The sequence below is a fragment of the Acanthaster planci genome, linkage group LG03 (assembly GCF_054643075.1).
Source record: "Acanthaster planci isolate LZ-2023a linkage group LG03, COTS_SCS, whole genome shotgun sequence".
NCBI lineage: Eukaryota > Metazoa > Echinodermata > Asteroidea > Valvatida > Acanthasteridae > Acanthaster > Acanthaster planci.
Window position 1 is genome coordinate 24,537,993 of NC_141779.1, and position 20,323 is coordinate 24,558,315.

The 20,323-nt window shown below is 46.5% G+C and overlaps 1 protein-coding gene across 1 annotated transcript; it reads right to left on the bottom strand.

Annotated features, from left to right (window-relative positions):
• Positions 1-1,292: 1,292 nt before the first annotated feature.
• LOC110991223 (uncharacterized) lies at positions 1,293-19,871 on the bottom strand. The gene is made up of 4 exons (XM_022256494.2): positions 19,420-19,871; positions 14,474-15,742; positions 13,352-13,581; positions 1,293-4,590 (listed from the first exon to the last, which is right to left on the bottom strand). The coding sequence occupies exons 1-4, from the start codon at positions 19,765-19,767 to the stop codon at positions 3,840-3,842; spliced, it is 2,598 nt and encodes an 865-aa protein (XP_022112186.2). The 5' UTR covers positions 19,768-19,871; the 3' UTR covers positions 1,293-3,839.
• Between the last annotated feature and the right edge of the window lie 452 nt (positions 19,872-20,323).

Here is a 20,323-nt window from a genome sequence, read left to right on the forward strand (position 1 = left end):
TGCAGGGCAATTCCAAACTTGGCCTGCAGGACAATTCCAGACTTGGCCTGCAGGACAATTCCAAACTTGGCCTGCAGGACAATTCCAAACTTGGCCTGCAGGACAATTCCAAACTTGGCCTGCAGGACAATTCCAAACTTGGCCTGCAGGGCAATTCCAAACTTGGCCTGCAGGACAATTCCAAACTTGGCCTGCAGGACAATTCCAAACTTGGCCTGCAGGACAATTCCAAACTTGGCCTGCAGGACAATTCCAAACTTGGCCTGCAGGACAATTCCAAACTTGGCCTGCAGGACAATTCCAAACTTGGCCTGCAGGACAATTCCAAACTTGGCCTGCAGGACAATTCCAGACTTGGCCTGCAGGACAATTCCAAACTTGGCCTGCAGGACAATTCCAAACTTGGCCTGCAGGACAATTCCAAACTTGGCCTGCAGGACAATTCCAAACTTGGCCTGCAGGGCAATTCCAAACTTGGCCTGCAGGACAATTCCAGACTTGGCCTGCAGGACAATTCCAGACTTGGCCTGCAGGACAATTCCAGACTTGGCCTGCAGGACAATTCCAGACTTGGCCTGCAGGACAATTCCAAACTTGGCCTGCAGGGCAATTCCAAACTTGGCCTGCAGGACAATTCCAAACTTGGCCTGCAGGACAATTCCAAACTTGGCCTGCAGGACAATTCCAAACTTGGCCTGCAGGACAATTCCAAACTTGGCCTGCAGGACAATTCCAAACTTGGCCTGCAGGACAATTCCAAACTTGGCCTGCAGGACAATTCCAAACTTGGCCTGCAGGACAATTCCAGACTTGGCCTGCAGGACAATTCCAAACTTGGCCTGCAGGACAATTCCAAACTTGGCCTGCAGGACAATTCCAAACTTGGCCTGCAGGGAGAAACAGATGCTGTTGAATGAGTAACATTAAGAAAAGCACAACGTTATTTAAATAAGATGCTGTATTATTCAATGCACTGCATGCCGCGTCTCTTAATCCGGTGTGTTTGGAGTGCCAGGAGTTATAGGAAATTATGACAAGTGAAGAAACACTTAGTGCTTCATTCGTAATAAACACTGGTGCAGGTTCATTTCACTTTTGCTGTAGCTTATGCCGTGCTTCACTGTTGTATTATGTGATTTCATGGGACAGGGATTCATCTTGGAAGAGAAGCAGACGCTTTCACCTCTACCGCTTGACTTCACTTATGACAAGAAAGACTGGTTAAGCTGTCTGGCATATGCATAATAACGCACACTGTAAAAACAGAAGCATTGCACAAGAATGCCTCAGTGTTGCTGGTACCTCCGCGCTGTTAGTTTTATGGATGAATATTTTGGCTTGAACCATACATACCAAAAATTTATAAAATGAAACAATTATATTTTCTTTCCATTTATCAGCTTTAAGCTAAAACCCTGTGAGCAGCCATGCCCACAAAATTGCACTGAGTAGCAATGTGGATAAAAAAAACATCCAGGTCATTTCCTGGTCATGTCTATAGCTCAGTGCCATGGTGAACCTACAGGGGTTACAGCTAGGTTAAAGGGACTTGGCAGTCTTAAAGGACATTAGTGAAAATTTGAATTTCCCAGACTAAAGACACTATTGCTGTACCTCTTGATTTGGAGCACGCTTTTGCACATGCATAGCGACCACCATCTCTGGAATGGACTGGTTCCTTTGTGCCGTTCTCATCCACTGAAAACTGCATACTGGGGCAAGGTGTCTCTCATATAACTAAGCAAAGGCTTGCCCCATATCAAGAGGTATAGCAACAGTGCCTGAAGTATGCAGAATTCAAATTATGTTCACGCAAATTCAAATCTGTGCAGGATTTTTATCAAATTTAACTTGCTAAAGGCATATTGGGCTTTGTTGATCACACAACTTTTCCTAATTCCATCCATTTGGACATTTTACAATATTCTCAGAATAAAATACAAAATATACAGTACTCTATGTGCTTATACCAGTCCGGCAGCCTAGAACCAAATTTTACCTTAACCCCCAAGTCTCTACTTACAATAGCAATGGTACAAACAACTCGTCTCTCTCTCTCTCTCTGTCCTTTTCTAGTGGATCCATACATGTAGGTCCTCAAAACATAATATAGCCCAAAATTATAGCCATATGGCAGAAAAATTGAAATAACAGTTTTCAAAAAATCTTAGTCCTTTGCAGCAGACAGTGTGAAAGGTCCACACTACCTTAGATCTCATAAGCAACCCAGTGATTATGAACAATCAGCAGAAAAAAAAACTTGTTCGGAGATTTAGGGGTTACCTTCCATGGCTTCCAGACTATACTGGATCCTACAGTCTTAATTTCTACCCACTGGACAACATGGTGTTTACTTCTTGATCTCAAGAAGGTTAATTTGTCTCCAAATTTCTGTGATATAAGATTCCACTAAAAAATGGCTAAAACAACACCTGCTGCTGCTTTTGGCTGGAGGGTAGAGCAAAATATGGGGGGGGGTGTTCCTAAAAACTGTCAGATAACAGACTGGCAACTTCACAAGAGTTGGTACATGTACATTTATAAAAACTCCAAATCCTCAACTGTCTTATTCTGCTACTTGGTTTTATGGTGATAGTATGTGGACTTGATGGGGCAAAAATGGTATTTCCTTTAACACCCAAGAAAATTTCTTCCCCCGTAAAAATTTTGCTGTTATGAAACACGGGTCCCATGTGAACACATGGAAAAAAAGTGGAAAAACTGTAAATTTCTTTAGGTTAATCGCATAAAGGCACTTTAATTTACTAACAGCAAGTAAATTCTAAGAAATTTATACGGCAATATGAAGTAATTTAGTTTGCAATTGGCTATATAGACAAGTGCGCAATGAAGGGCATAAATTTAATTTGCAAGTTAAGCTCACACCTTTCCCACAAGTACAGAGCAAATGGAATGAGAAATGCAGATGCACCCCCCCAACCATCAATACCATCCTCCACCTTATTCCAGATATTCTTGCCTACATTCTTAAACTTATTGTACCTTGGTACCTGAGTGCTTGATAATTCCCTATTTTCTATTTCTATGTATTTTTTTCCTGAAGAGCAACCATGTGCTATGGTCCAGCGGAGGCTTCGGTAACTACCATATCTCATACACATTTATAATAGAGGGCAGAATTCTCAAAAATCAATGCACAATCAGGAGCCAGTCTCCGTTTTGGCTGTAGATCACCTGATGCACTTAGCAGGATCTGTGAGCAAAGTCAAATATGCTAGTAGAACCTTTACTATGAACAGATTTTATACACTTAAGAAGATGCCATGGTATTTTGGTCTAGGTGAAGTACGCAAATGTTAGATGGAAAGGTGATCCCTGTGCATATTGACAAGCATTTTTAATGTCTGAAAATATAATGGCAAACAAATATAAAATCAGAGTTTATTCTGGGGTGGATGGTTGATGTTAATCCCCTTGGTATTGGAGGTTGAAAATCTAGTTAATACCTCAGGGATATAAAGCAACCATCTAGCCCCCAAACCATGTTTTACTGTAGATGTATTTATATAATGTACATACAATACTTCTCTTGCAAGAATCACACAAAAAAAGAAGCAAAACTAAAAAAACACAGGTTCTTGTCCTCCCAAATTGGTTCAATTCACCCTTGCATGAATGTCACTAGTAAATAATGCGACTGAAAATCAAAGAGTGTAACATGCACATACAATGTATCAGATTTCATTGTTAATCTATAAATAGTCTGTTTTTCTTTTGAGTTGAAAGTCAACATCAATTTCACCTGGCAAACCATACAGCATGTATCTCTGTCTCATATGTACATTCAACATTCTCAACAGTTCACCAACTTAAGGTTTTCAGGATGCTTTCTTGTTACTCTTGTCTTTCCACCAGTCAATGCCATGTTCCTTCTTTTGATGGTTTTTAAGGCTCACGTTATGATTGAACGTTTCCTGACAGATCTTACACTGATAAGGTCGTGCACCTGTGTGCATCCTCATGTGCAACGTCATGTTACTCTTTTGGGAGAAGCCCCTCCCACATTCTGGACACTTGAACGGCTTGTCTTCTAGGTGGATGAGTCGGTGGATGTTCAGCCGTTTGGAGGCCTTAAATTGCTTCCCACACTTTTCACAGACAAACAAGTTGGAGGTGTCCTTGGAATGCTTTTCTCTGCAGTGTGCCATGAGTTGAAATTTTTTGTAATATGACTTGTCACACTCTGTGCAATGGAGAAGCTTTCTATTTTCCCTTGCTTTGTGGGTCTCCTTGTGTGATGTTAAGATACACTTGTAGGCAAAACGTTTTCCACACATTTCACAGACAAACCGCTTCTCCTTATGACTATTGCGGTGTTTCTGTATGTTCTCAAAATAATTGTTACATTTTGAACAGTGTCTCAACTCAGTGGCTATGTCATATATGTTGCCCTCTGGAGAGATTGAAGGTCCACTTACTACTCTATCAACAGAAGTTTCTTGATGGTGGGTCGTAGTGTAATGTGTCCTCATGTCATCTGCCTCTCGGAACCTCTCTTGGCACGACTTGCATTCATACACTTTGGGAAGACGCGACAATTGGACTTCTAATCGAACATACATGCAGTGCCTGTAAAAAGAACACATACTTTGGTGACAAATTCCCCACTTGAGGAACATGTAACTGAAATCAGTAAAAACTGTCCCAAAAGCCACAACAAGCAAAGGTATTTATCAACCTTTTGCTGAAGGGAATGTGCAAAGGATATCATCCTTACCCCAAAGCCATCAGTTTGATTAGCTATGGTTCTGAAAATACAGTAGTCACCCCCTCTTCAATTAAACTGGCCATGTGACTAGACCATCAATACAATTAAATAATAAGCACCTACAGAGTTGGGAGTCATCTTTGTTTTTCATTATCACAAATGAACAAAACATGCCTGGGGACGGGGGTATTTATCCACATTCATTAACTGTGAAAACTGACGGGATGACTCCTTTGGTACATGTACTGGTGTTTATGGAAAATGAAGCTCTATCCCTGATGCAGTGCTCTAAACTAATCACCATCTTGATGGGCAACTGATTTATAGTTTTTATTTCAGTAAGTCCAGTTGATTAAAAGAAGATCTCATCAACACCTTTGATCTACAAGCAACATTATACAACACCTGAATTATTCCCTGCCATCTGATTGATGGGTTGTTGACAGGCCTCGGCCTTAGCACGAGACCAGCATACATGGCATACAAATTCTTCTAAATACTACTACGGGCTGGTAATGCTTTCTTTAACTTGCAAGGTGAGCTAGTAGAGAAATACCTACCAGGTACTTGTTTTAACGGTCATTATTTTGTCTTATTTGTAAAGAAGAAAAAATTGTGAATTTTGATAGTGTGTTCATTCTTAATTTTAAGTTTCAAATCTTCAACTTTTAAGTTTAAATATTGACAGCATGACCCATAGTAACGGATTAAATAATACAGTTTAAAACAGCCAGTCAAGATTAGTTTTGCTAAAAAAAGGTCCCATGGACTGGTGACAATTCCTGTGAGCTAAAACAAAAATAAGTCAATTTATAAGAAGTTACAGGTAGTGTGTTTATAGATCTCAGTGAAGCATTTGATCGTGTTGACCATGAAATTCTTCTGGAAAAATTGAAAAGGTTTAACATGTCTACTTCACTAAATCATACCTAAGCGATCATAGTCAGTCGATAAATATAGAGGGTAAGATATCAAAGGCTCTGCCACTAACCGTTGGTGTCCCACAGGGTTCGATATTAGGACCGCTTTTATTCATTATTTACACAAGTGATCTGCCATCCTGTATCCCAACAAATTGTAACTTGTATATGTATATAGATGACTCCACTCTAATGTGCAGCTCTTCCAGTATTAATGAAATAGACAGGAATCTGAATGTAGCTCTTGACAGAATTCTACATTGGTCTTCAAGAAACAAACTTGAACTACCGGTAAATACAAACAAAACCAAAAGCATGTTGACTGGTTCAAGGCAGAAAACCGCCAATATTATTACAGACGTTATTATTGACGAAACACTAAGTTGGGGCCCACATGTTGATTACGTAAGAAAAACAGTCTCATCTAAATTAGGTATGTTAAACAGAATCTGGAACTATGTTGGACAAAGTAGCCTGCACACACTTTTCATTAGCTTAGTTATGCCAACTTTACAATACTGTTGCACGGTGTGGGGAGGAAGATACATATCCCACGATACCACTCTTAACAAATGTCTAAAAAGAGCTGCACGGATAATCCTCAAATGTACCTCTCTCGCCCCCTCAGCAAATATGTTTGCTACACTGAACTGGGTACCATTTTCTGAGAGAGTTAGATCTAAAAAGACTGTTCTTGTTTTTAAATGTCTAAACAAATTAGCTCCTACATGTACATGGATTTATTGTAGCATGTCCTGTCTATGGGCTCTGATGCTGACAAAGAACTACTCCGTCAGGCACAAATCTCCGTTCCAGGCAAAACTGCTCTGTTTATTTTGACGAAAGCAAAAGGGCTGTCTGACACACAAAGCTCCAGACACGAGGTGTCTAAGACAGGGACTGCGCAGGCCCGAGGCGGGAAAGCCGCAGGTCGTTTGCATACCAGCGGGGGCAGCCAGCTAGCTCCATGTGGGTCCGAGCTGGTGCCTCCATCGGCCGAACCCGCCGGTGCCACACCAACCCCTCCGAGGACTCTAGTTCGTCCCCGAACGAGGCGGCGCAACCCAGCGGGCCAGCCTGCAGCCATTCCGGTCGCCCCTGCGCAGCTTGCAAGGCAGAGGAATTAGCAAAAGCAACAACTACATGTACAAGTACTACAACAACAAAAAAAGAAATATCTACACAAAGGGAAAGCTATGACAAAAACTGGTAATCTGGTGGGCTCCACGGGTCTACTCTGCTACCATGGGGGGGGGAATCCTGGGGTCCAATGTGGAGGAGACTCCGGTTGCCGTGGTGCCTCCCGGCATTGCCTCGTTGCTCCGGGGGACGGACTCCGGAGGGCAGTGTAGGGGGCTCCCGCTGGACCTCCGACTGCCGGAACAGCCAGTCCCAGAACTGCCACAGGGCTTGTTCTGGGTACCGGGTCGGAGGCGGCGCTCCCAGGGGTAAAAAGCCCCCCCAGGGACGGCTGCCCAGCGTAGTCGGCGTCGACACCGTATTGCGCATACGGCTCACCGCCGAAGGTGTACAACATCCGGCCTGGGACTTCATAAGTGTGAACCACCAGGGTCTGGAATTGGCAGTGGCCACGGCGGTCTAGGCCAGCGGGGGCCACCTCCTACCACCACTGGCTGTGGTGATGCTCACAGAGGGGCGGGTCCATCATGGTGTCTGCGTCTCTGGTGGCCCGCTCCTCCTGCAGGGTGGCTCGCACCCCCAGTCGCAGGCAGGCCCCCCCCGCATACGTCACCCAGGAGCCGGGGGGTAGACTCCGGCGGCCCCCGCTCCAAACCGGGGCTGGGGGCTCCACTTTGGTCTGCGTCCCCGTCTCTACTGAGTGACGCAGGGGGGCGGTTCCGGTTGTGGCGGCCGCCATGGGGGCCCGAAGGCCCAAGGCCGCACCAGAAGGTGAGGGCTTGCCCGCAGCAGCTGACTGGGGGCGGGTCCGGGCGGCTCCCTCCGGAGGACAGGCAGGGGCAGGTGACTGCTCCATGGGGAACTCGTCACCCCCCAACTCCCTGTCACTAGCAAAGACCTCCAGGATGTCAGTATCATCCGCCCGGACCTGGCCGACGAGGACGTGGTTGCAGTGTCGGTGGTGCCGATCCCGCATGTCCGAGCGGTAGAAGCAGCGGCCACACCCCCGCTCACAGGTATAGGGCCGGGCGGTGAACAGCTCCGGACAAGCCGTCCTCAGGTGTCGCCGTAAGTTGGTCCGCTGGCGGAATACTCGCTGACAGTGGGGGCAGGCCAAGCAGTCCATCCTGGGGAGAGAAACAGAGGGAGATTCAGGAGTTAGCTTGGGGCAGAATTGCACTGGGTGACGAACCTGCCGCCCCTTGCGAGTCACGCACCCGCCCCCGCCTCCGGCTCGCACGATGATGGCTCCGCCGGTGCGCTGCCTCCTTGGCTGCTTGTGTCTGAGTTCTCCCCACTCGACACACTGCCGCTCCGGCCCAGGTGTCCTGATTTTGCCCCGTCAACAGGTTCCAGTGCGGTCCCTTCCTCAACGGGGGAGAGGGCCCCAGCGGGCAGGACCAGGGGCTGGATCCGCTGGCTCCTTGCCCCCCTGCCTGCAAGGGTGCCTCCTCGGCCAGGGCTCTGTGGGCTGCGCGCTCTCAACATCCTAGCTGCACATCGCCCAGGTAGCGCTTAAGCCGATTGTGATGCATGATCTGAGGCTTCACTCAGGCGGTACACTGCACTTTGTAGGTCACATTGTTAAGGCGTTGTAGCACCACGAAGGGCCCGTTCCACCACCGTTGCAGCTTAGGGGCGCGGCCGACCTTATTCTTGGGGGTGAACAGCCAAACACCCTGACTGGGCTTGAACCCGGCCCCCTGGGCGCGACGGTCATACTGCTGCTTCTGGTAGCTCTGAGTCCGCCTCAGGTGTCGCTGGGCAAACTCGTGGGCCTGGGTGAGATTCGCTCTCAGCTCGTCGGCGTAATCTAGTGCCTCGGTAGTCTCCATCTGCTCATCCAATGACCCGACTACGACGTCCAGGGAAAGTCCCACCTCCCGCCCAAGCATGAGCATGTTCAGGGTGAGCCTGGTGCTATCGTGCTGGGAGGAGCTGTAGGCCATCAGGACGTAGAGAAGATGTTCGTCCCAGTCATCCTGATTCTCAGCCACAAACATGCTAAGCATGGTGTTCACGGTTCGATTGAACCGTTCAACCATGCCGTTGGACTGGGGGTGGAAAGGAGTCGTCCTGGTCTTGTGGATGCCAAACAGCCGGCAGACCCCGCGGAACAGGCCCGCCTCGAACTCCCGCCCTTGATCCGTGTGGATCTTGAAGGGTGTCCTGAAGCGTGTGATCACCTGCTCCACGAGGGTCTTGGCCACGGCCTCGGCCGTCTGATCCGGAAGGGGAAATGCCTCCACCCACTTCGTGAAATAGTCCGCCACTACCATTATGCTGGTGTTCCCGGCCTTGGTTCAGCGCAGGCGTCCGGTGAGGTAAATGGCGATCCATGGGGCCCCCACCAGTTATTGTCGGAGCGGAGCTCTCCCGGGACACGGAGAGGACTTTTTAGAACCACAGAGATGGCACTTCTGGCACCACTCCTCGGCCTGCTGTCTCATCTCCCTCCAATACACAGGAGCCTGCCTGAGTCCAACCATGGTCCGAGCGACCCTGAGGTGTCCAGCAGTTCGGTGATTGTGGGCAAGAAGTAGAACCTGGGGCACCCTGGCCTGCGGGATGGCGATCTTCCAGGTGGGGGGTCCCCCGTCAGCCCTCGCCCACTTCACTTGCAAGACTCCTCAGAACAGGCGCAGTGTGTCCCATCTAGACCACCAGCTTTTGACCCCGGCGCCGAGGTCGGAGATGTCCTCCCACTCAGGCCGGTCGCTCCCTGCCACCAGCCACTGGCGGACTGGTCCCAGCTCCAGGTCGTCCTGCTGCTCCTGAGCTAGCTTGCTCAGGTCCCAGACGTGGGGAAACCCATCCATAATTGAGTCATCCTCCTCTCCGTCCATGTTGGCCAGGGACTCATCTTCTGCCTCTGGCGGCCGGCTCTGAGGGGGGGGGCCAAATCCACCGGAGGGGCCGGCCCCGTGTAACATTCTTGGTCAACCTCTTGGGAACGCTCGCACTGGCTGCAGGGTATCCGAGAGATGGCGTCAGCGTTGATGTGTTTCTGCCCCGCTCAGTGTCGCACTCGTAGCACCCCAGCCTCTGTAGCCATCTGGCTGTCTGCCCCTCTGGCTCTTTAAAATGAAAGAGCCAGCGCAGCGAGTCGTGGTCTGTCCTCAACAGGAAGCGCTTCCCCAACAGGTAGAGCTTAAAATAGAGCATGAAGTGCACGACTGACAGGAGCTCCTTCCGGGTGGTGCAATAGTTTCTCCCATATGACTCCCATAAGCCACTACCTGCTCTCCGTGCTCCCCCTCCTGGGAGAGGACGGCCCCGATAGTGCAGTTGCTGGCATCGGTATCAAAGATGTAGTGCCTCCCTGGGTCCGGATATTGCAACACCGGCACCGTAGCTAGGGCATCCTGCAAGTGTTCGAATGCCGTCTGGCAGGCATCTGTCCTCACAAACTCCCTCTGGCTCTTGTTGGTCAAAACATGGAGGGGCCGGGCGATCTCGGCAAAGTAGGCAATAAACCGCCGATAATATGACACCAGGGCCAGGAAGCTTGGGACCTGCATCACGTTCGCCGGCCTTGGCCAACCACGGATCACTGCGACCTTAGCAGGATCCCTCCGCACCCCCTCCGCTGACACCAAGTGGCCCAGAAAGGACACCTCCGTCTTGAAAAAGTCACATTTCTTTGGTTTCAGTTTGAGCCTGGCGGTCCAGAACCGCCCCAGCACCGTGGCCAGCCTCTGGTAGTGCTCCTCAAAGGTCCGCCCCCAAACTATCATGTCATCCAGGTAGACGAAGGCCACCTACCACTGGAGACCCCGCAGGACGCACTCCATCAGACACTCGAAGGTGGCCGGAGCGTTAAAGATCCTGAAGGGCATCATGGTAAACTGGTAGAGGCTGCTCTGCATCCCGAAAGCCATTTTCTCCTAGTCATCCTCCGCCAAGCGGACCTGTCAGTACACGCTGGCCAAGTCAAGGGTACTGAACCACCTGGCTCCCTCGAGTGCGTCTAAGTTATCCTCCATCCGAGGGATGTGGTAGGCATCCTTCAGGGTGGCTGCACTGACCCGCCGGTAGTCCACGCAGAAGTGCACAGACCCGTCCTTCTTCTGCACCAGGACCACCGGCGAAGACCAGGGGCTGTGCAACAGTTTAATTACCCCATCCGCCAGCATCTTGTCCACCTGCCTCTGGGCCTCCAACCACTTGTGCATCGGAAGCCGCCAAGGAGGTTGCCATTGTCCCTGTGTTAATTGGGTGCTGGACCCAGTCGGTTTGGCCAAGCCTGCCATCCGGCCCGGTGAAGGTACCCTGGAACTCTACCAGTAGGCTCGCCAGCCATGCACGTTCCTCGCTGTCCAGGTAGGCGGCTCCCAGGTCTAGGAGGTCCTGCAGGTGGGCAGGCACACTATCGCCCGAGCTCCGAGAGGAACCCACCTGGCAACCGTGGCCCGCCGGACCGCTCTCGGGGCTCCAAACGGAACCTTCTGTAGGGCACGGCTCTGAAACCACCTTTTGAGAACTCTCCTTGGGGTCGATCACTGTGTCTTCTTCCACGGTGGCGAATATGGCAAGAAGACTCCCCTTATAGACTCCCCATCGGGTAGAATACGCTCACAGGCCCTGCCCCCTGACTGGTATCCACTAGACCCGTCGCGACGGCCACCTGGCAGTGGTCCATGGCCGCCAAGCTGGGGTACACCATCCCCACTCCCTGGGCACGATCCCCGCAGACTTTCCCGGTCACAATCACCTTGTGCCTGGCAGGGATTACCACGCTCTCGGCCACCTGGACCCGTGCCCCCACTGGCTTGCAGCTCGGCCCCTCCAGGGGAACCAGCTTGCCATCAACCATGAGTGAGTTGTCACTCCACCTCCACTCGCAGTGGTGATTAGCCATGAAGTCTATCCCCACAGTGACGTCGGGTTCGACATCCGCCACGGTGTAGGTGTGTAGGGTGCACTGGTCCCCCAGCTGGAGTTTGAAGTCGGCGACCCTGTGCGCTCTCATTGGGCTACCATCAGCCATCCGCAGAGTCAGTCCAGCTGGTTGCAATCTGGGTTTGTCAGCACCGGCAAGCGCGTAGTAGACCCTGGCCGACATGAGACTTACGCCCCCCCCCCGTGTCTAGGAGCACCCACACTGTCTTGCCGGCCAGCTTGCCGATGGCGTAGTTGGCCCGGTTCGCCGGCGCCGCCGACGTCTCCCTGTGTCGGGCCGCTGGCCCTGTCTCTGCCGCCAATGGCCGCGGCGCAGGGGCCGGCCCCAGCGACACCATCGAGACTGGCTCTGCCAGCAGCCGGCCCTGGACGGCGCCGCCCTTCCCCTCCCACGCGGGCAATCCTGGCAGAAATGCCCATACTCGCGGCACCCGTAGCACCGGACCCTGAGCTGTCCAGCGAGTTCGGCACCCGATCCAAATCATCCACTAACTCCAAGGCACAGAATAGGCGAAGAATTTACCTGATTTTCTTGTATCCAGCGTCTCGCCGCTGCCTCCAGTTGTAGCGTGTCCTGTCTATGGGCTCTGACGCTGACAAAGAACTACTCGGTCAGGCTCAAATCTCTGTTCCAGGCAAAAGTGCTGTGTTTATTTTGACGAAAGCAAAAGGGCTGTCTGACACACAAAGCTCCAGTCACGAGGTGTCTAGACGGGGACTGCGCAGGCGCAAAGTGGGAAAGCCGCAGGCCGTTCGCATACCAGTGGGGGCAGCCAGCTAGCTCCGAGCTGGCACCCCCACCAGCCAAACCCACCGGCGCCACAGTATATGACAAATCTGCTTATGCCATTCACACAGATTTGTGAAACAAGGTACTCAGTTAACAAGGCACTTAAAGTCCCTTTAACCAAAAAAGAATGCTACGCTCCAAGTCCCAAATGCTGATCTATGGAGTTGTTAACTTGGTTGCCAATGTTCAATAGAGCCAGATCGTGAGTTTCCCTGTGTTCTTTTTCCCCATAGGGTTTTTTGCAGGGTTTTTGCCCATCCCGTGTTCAGTATTTAATTAATGCCTTATTTAAATGTTCACATGTGTATGGTGTTTTAGTGGTCTGTATTTGTAAATATTAACGTTTGTCGTATTTGTCAACTTGACTTTTCATCATGAGTTTGTACCAATTTTATTAATTTGTAATGGTCGCAGGGCCCCAATAGAAACCAGTTTGTAACTGTTTGGACATACCCAGGGTAAAGAAATGGAATAAATAAATAAATAAACTTGACTGATGGGCTAATTGATAAAAATCAGCTCAAAGTCAAGGCCTGGTTGTCGGTCATGCACCACTGATTCAGTTATCCAAGCACAAGGCGTGGCAGCAATGTCGAAATAGAAGTACAGTACAAGAAGGTAGATAGAGCATTGCATTCCAGTCACAAGAAAAGTAAATTCATAAGTAAAGCTGGGACTTATTCAGGGTTGTTATACAAGAAATGAATGTTTATGAGTGCAATGGTAAGAATTAAATGAGGTGACTGTGAGATTGTTCAATTCCATTTCATTAAATCATCTTGTGTTATCCTTACCAAGTTACTCCTAAACATCCATTATTCATAAAATATGGCACAACCCCCGCCCCAACTTTGAGTTTCATGAACTTACCTTTCCCCCTGTTTCTTTTTCTGCACTCGCCTCTCCCTTCGTTCTCTTTCATCCCAGTCATCATCAGATGAAATCATGTCACTTCCCGAGTCTGATGACAAACACAGACTTCCCTCTGAGCCATCACTGGTCTTTGATTCTCCATCTACCTCATCTGACTGACCTTGCTCAAGCTCTGAGGAAGCTTTCTGATCAGTTTGTCTGCAGCGTAAAACTCTTCCTCCCCATTTCTACACAGGAATTCAGAACATTAGCAGAGAATTGCCATTGAAAACTCAAAAAGTCAGACACATCAACAGTTGGATGTACTACCTCTCATCTTCTACGTATAGTAATTCCTTCCAGGGAATCTGCAATCAGACCACAGTTTCAATTGGAAGAGTAGATTTAGGATTCTTACATTCTCTAATCTCTGGCAATTTTACTACCAAGATACATGCACATGTACATGTACCTGTAGGCCTACTGCATAATCACTCCCGTTTATGTCCAATTCATTGCTCGGAAAAAGCTAACATGTTGCTTTTCTGAGATATAGACTCATGTCAACAACTACATTTATTCATCTTTTCAGTTTATTTCTTTGGAATTTGTTGCATACCAGTACATAAGAGTACTTTGACCAACATGTTTTAACAGGAAAGGCACATACATGTACATGTTGTCAGTTTCAAGTTTGTCAGATTTCTTTGAAACCTGCCACAATTTGTAACTGCTGATTAATGTTTTCATTGTTCATTTATAGCATCAAAGAAATGGGGTAGCTTCCCTAAAAAACATCTAAACACAAACTCTTCAACTCATTGAAAAATCTTGAAAAATATCTAATTCTCAATCTTCTTTGAATTTTGTCAAGGGTAGATAGGGTGTATCAAGGAAGGCCATGCCCCCAACAAAAGGAGCAAAAAATTAGCTTCTGGAAAACAGTGAGAAAAAGATAAATTTTCATTCCTTTCCACAAGCATGAAAAAACCTCAAAATGTAGCCTCATACCTAACAAAGGTTGCAAAACGTTAATGTGCACTGTACATAAAAACATTCACAGGTTCCCTTCCCTGCCCCCCAAAATTGGTTGATTTTTCCTTGAATCATGCCCACACTAAATATTAAAATTTTGAATACCTTTTTTCTAGATGCGTGAACTTTGACCTCAGGGACATAGTCCTCGTCCCTAGAATCATCTTCCATTTCCAAATGGTCATCATCATCATCTTCATCATCTTCAAATATCTCTGCATTTTCATCACGTCCTGAATTCTGGTCACCTTCCTGAGGGCAAGTATTACTTATATCCCCAGCTCTCTGATCACCAACACCACTGTTCTCATTCTCTGCTCTTTCAAATAATTCTTGTTTCACGACGACTTCCACATTATTCTCATCCTTGTTTCCATCAAAACAGATTTCTCTCTGAACTACTTCTCTTGAGCAAGTGAAATCAAAGCCGACGCCACTGTCATATTCTCTCTTAATATTCAACAACTCTTGCTCAGTTCCAGGTTCAGTTTTGATCCAACCTAAATCAGATCTAGGCCCAGGAACACATTGACCTCCTTGGGTAGTCTCCTGCTTCTCTTCAGGTGCTTCCGGCTGATTTCCTACATTGTTCTTGGACTCTTGACAACTCTCTTGTTGAACATTTACCCGTACAGGCTGTCCAACAGAGCCAGTCTTGATAAGTCCTGGGTTTGATTGAAGTCTAGAGTCTGTCGGATTTCCTGGGAACACCAGCTGCTTCTGTTCACATACCTGCTGCTGGGATCCAACATTACCCTGTAATTTCTGCTTCACTACACGTATGTAAATGACAGGAGGCGGGGAGGGAAGTGTTGGGGCTGCATTATCAACGAGGAAATACACAGTTTTACCTGTGCTGCCTGGCTGCTGTTGTTGGATTGCTGTACATAGTTCTGCAGCAGTGCTCAACAAACCTTTCTTTGATACAACATTGATTGGTGCTTTAACCACAGGTTTGGTATTACTTGGTGAATGTACTGGGCTCTGACTGGATGACTGTTCATTGCTCTTGGTTTTAACACTACTATTATCCTGGGCTTTCTCCAGTTTGACAGGGACTGCAGATGAACGTGGTACGGACAGCTCGTTGCTAGGCAGTTGCTGGTAGTTGGTTACGGAGTCCTGATACTCTTCTGATGTTGATGGCTGCACAAATTGTCGAGGCAGACCTCTAAGGCATTCGTCTGGCACAACATGTTCATCATCAAGTCCACTGACACCACTTTCAGAATGGACACTTGGCAAGGATTGTGTAGCCTTCTGTTCCATACACAGTCTGCTCTCACACTGTCTGCTTACTGATGCTGTTCCATCATCTTGTCCAGTTTTTTCATCTGATATCTGTTGTTTCTTTGGTAGAACCTCATTTAGAATCTACAAGCAAAATTTCAATTTCAAACATGAAATTCTAAAAAACCTGGCTAACAATCTAAATTGATGAGACACAAAATACAATTCCTATGTGATAATATTACACAAATGAAAAATCAAAGTGTAATTTTCAAAATTACGTCAAAGTTAAAAAGTGTGCATGTGGCACGTACGCAACCTGATCTGCTGATTAAAATAAGGGTATAAATGCATGTATTTGCTTGGCCAGTCTTGAACATGTGTTTAATTCTAGGTTCAGGAGAAGGGATAGGAATAATGCCAAAGCCACAAGTCTCCTTAGCCGGTCTTAAACGTTAGTCTAAGACCAGCCAAGCACATATTTATTCCCATTCATAATCATAAATACTTCTACATGTATGTACCTTTTTTAGTCAGAGAGTCAAAAGAAGTCAATCTATGACAGATTTCTGACGATTTTGTTCAAAAATTTTTACTGTCATTTCTCGAACACTCTCGTCCATTGTATGGTATACTCCTTGTGCAAAGAATCTCCTTATAAGTTACATGGACTTGGCATGCACATGGCAAATTCTGCGCGCTGCGGCACACACAGACTCTTGAAAAGTAGAAATGGATTAAACCGTCTCGTATTCCGGTGCCAGTTTTTTTAAGCAGCAAGTATTATCAAATGTTAATACAAGTACATGATCAAGTTGCGCATTGTGAATAGGGAAACTTTCAAAGGTAGAGTGTTTTTGGCAGGCCTCAAAATACACATGTATGGACCATTAGATAATGTTCAACTTTGGGGGTTCATTTTTCCTGAAGTGAACAGCAGTGAATTAATTCCCAATGTCTGATGTAATGATGGAAGTCATGGCTGATATCTGGAACAATGATGACCCTGTCCACCTTTCAACTTAATTGGAGTTAATTAATTAAAGTCTTGAACGTCAGCATTTTTGACGGACGTGAACAACCTGTTGAAATCCTAGCCACTAAAATTTACCAAGGAGTGATAATCCCAACAGTTATTTTACACAGATTTATATGTGGTGTAAGGTGATAATATTTACACATATTAAAATCATAATCACAAAGTACCTCTCACAATTAATCAGGTCCCGAAATTGGCAGTCATGAACGTCATTTGATTCTGTCATACGTGTAAAAAAAAATCGACCACAAAAAAATAGCGAGTAAAATCCAAATAGATGTATAACACAAGTTTAAAAAAAAAGCACTGCCAAACCATCATCCTGTTACGATTGAACCTATCACATTTGCTTCTAGTACGTTTTGGAAAACTGAAGTCCAAAATACCGATTGTGGCGATTTTGCGGCTTCCATCATTCTCTCGCGGTACCGTTAGAGAAATGTTACACTGCATTGTGGCCTGTTTGACCTTTGACATCAACCCAGATAGTGTGCCCTCTTTTTCATTCGATATTTATGAGCCCCTGCACAGAATGGCAACACTCTGCGATTTTTCTCTTGGACCAAGGTTTCTCAAAAGAAAATCGGTCATTCTGAATGACGTTCCAAAAAAAAAGAGACATAAAATACAATTCATGAATAAAATCTAATGCTCAGAGTTGTTAATTTTTATTTAATTTTTAGCGGGGATATCTCCAAAATAAGCAGCAAAATGAACATGGAAATTTCAAGCACTACTGTACATGTGACAGCATTTTCAGCATTCTTGTCCATCATGCATTTTTTTTTTTCAAACGTCATCAAAATTCTGTCAAATATGACGTTCACAACGAACATATTGTACTCATTATACATTTCTGATGCAGCCAAACTTAAAGATAATTTTCGGTGGTTGAAAGGTATAAGACCTGGCAGATATGCTGGTATAGTGAGAGTGATTTTAAACAGTAAGAGAATGAAGAGAGCCAAACTTTTCTCATCATTTTTTGTCAATTTTGCGCTCTATTTTCATGGCTTATATTTTTAAAAAGTTATTTCTTAGGTGCTGTAAAATACATCAGTCAAAAATATACTGAATTCTCCTTCTTGAGAGAAGTTTTAAAATCAAGTCCTCTTGTGTAAACACTTTGACGTAAAACTTTAAATGAATTCAACTCCATTTGATTTGCACTGGTAACCAACCAAATGTCCACCAAATGAGCACAGTGTGCCTAATTATCCCCACATAATCATTTTTATAAATCTGAAGGTGCTAATTTGTATTTTACACGATCAAAGTCACTCTTTTAGAAGTTTTGAAAAATGACATCCAGAGTTGCATTTTGGTCCATCTTATGAAGAACATGCCATTTACAAATAAAAAATAAAGAAACTTTATTTGGAACACACACAACACATTTGTATATGCAATTCTGATCTTGTTCTTGTTAAAATGTGAATTTTTGAGGATAAGTCCCTCTCTCACACGTTGGTACATGCTGCAATGAGTTAGCACATGTACCTGCAATTTACGTCGAAACATGACAGGAGAATTATTAGATTCTATGCCCACATTCAAACATATGTTCATTTGTCCATTGTACCTTTCAAGCTGATTTCACAACTGCTTCATGGCTTAGTGTGAGTGCTCAGCCCTGTTTGCCTGGGGAATTCAAAATGTTTGACTTAGAAGTCACACACCACCTCACACTCAGCATGCTCAGCCATGAATTTAGCTGTAATTGTCATGGAGTGGCTTGAAAAGTGCATCGGGTTGGGCACGAACCCTGTAAGGCTATATGTACATGTACCGTGGGTTGCCAAGAAAATGCCTCTTTTTCTGGTTTGGCTGAGTTCTAATTACACTTAAACTTGGCTGCATGTAAGTGGATTATTTTTTTGTGACATTGACCTAGTGACTGTGAACATGATACCTTCGCAGGACGGTATTAGGGGTGTTGAACTATTCAGTGATAGTCTGAGTAACTTGGACTCTACCAATTGACTTTTTAACATAGGATAACCGTCTTTAATGCTGTCTGGTTCCCAGACCCAACAGATCCAGATTGTGTGTGGCATCGGTCAGCGATCGGGAGTTAGGCCTAGTTGCTGTAGTTAACAAATGGCCCAAATCGAAACCAAATTTTCATGAATTTCTACAAATTGGAAATCCCCCAAAGTAATACATCAGACTAGGCGCTATCGATGGGGTAAGAGATCCATGTACCCAAAGGGAGTTTCATAGAAGGCATTTTCACTGAGTCCCCTTTTTTTAAATGGACTGCTGTGGGGCCTAGGATATGGAGAAGTCCAGTAGACTGGCCCCCAGTCTGGGGCTAGAAGTACCCATGCCCCGCATGCCGCCTGGGACTGGAGATTACAATGAATCTGTTCTCATCAATCAGTGAGACTCCTTGTACCCCAGCAGCCCAGGGCATGGCATTTCTTGTGGTCAAACAAGCCCTCAAATGTAGGTTTCGCTGTTTGTTTTTTGTCCCTTTGGCACTCCATTGTTTCTCTGGCTAGGGATGTGCATCCTAAGCGGTCGCCAAAGCTTAAAAGTAACGTTGAATATCGAATCAATGTTACTTGTTCAACATTGAATAACAAATTTCAAAAAGGAAATAAGTAATAAGTAGGCCTAGGCCTAACTAACTTCACACCGCCTTCGTTGAGTCCAAGTTACTCGGACCACAAGAGTAGGCCTAGGCTATAAAAATAACGTTCAATAATAATAATAATAATAATACTAGGCCCATGATCATCAAAATAATAGGGGCCCTAGGCTATGGCATAGGGCCTACCCTGAATTTCTTCCTTTTACGGAAGGCTCCTTTGGGCTTGCGCCGTTCGTTCCTTGGTTTCATTTTTTCTTTGCCTGCAGGTGCAAACTTTGTAGGTATGGCCTCAGGCTTCAGCCTTTTCTTTACGCTGATACCGAAGAGATATTCTAGACCACTCTCGAAACAAGATGGTTCGAAGTGATCGCTGCAGAGTTTTGAGGAACTGCTTGGACCGGACCAATTCGGTCTGGTTAACTTGACTTTGTCCTCCCAAATCGTCCGGTATGTAGGATCAGTTGGGAAAGAGTGAAGACTGACACCATCCTTCGACGTTTTGCTGCATCCACCGGCTATACACGTTGTCGGCATGATCAATCAACAATGTTTTGGAGATTCCTTGAAGTTAAAGAACACCTGGTCTGGCTCGGCCGGCTGAGCTGCGCTTGCTCGTCTCACGTCAGTCAACAATTACAAATGACCTCAATGGTAAGCCTGGTGCAAGGGATACTCATTATTCAAACACACATATTGCGAGACTGGAAGCCAGACATCATCCGGGGCGAGGAAGAAATTCCCGCCAAATTGTGGGCGTTTCGAATGTAGGGACTCAGTGGTACGGTACAGACTCGAAGCAAAATGCTGGCGTATAAGAGTTGCTCTGCTCGTCAAGGATGCGGTCAGATCGGTACACATCTCATAACCACAACCAATATTCAAGTTTCATCGGTGCCCATGCGCCAGAAATGCACCGACACCAACTTTTACTTAGACCTGGGGAGATAAGTGTATTACTCCTTTCCCAAATCGGCCGATACCCCTTCCATTCATGTTTGCTCAAAGTTCCTGCGCACTTACTCTTACTTACTATCTGACTAGAACAATCACTGTAAGGCCAAGGCATGACCAGGCCAAAGTGACGTTTCCT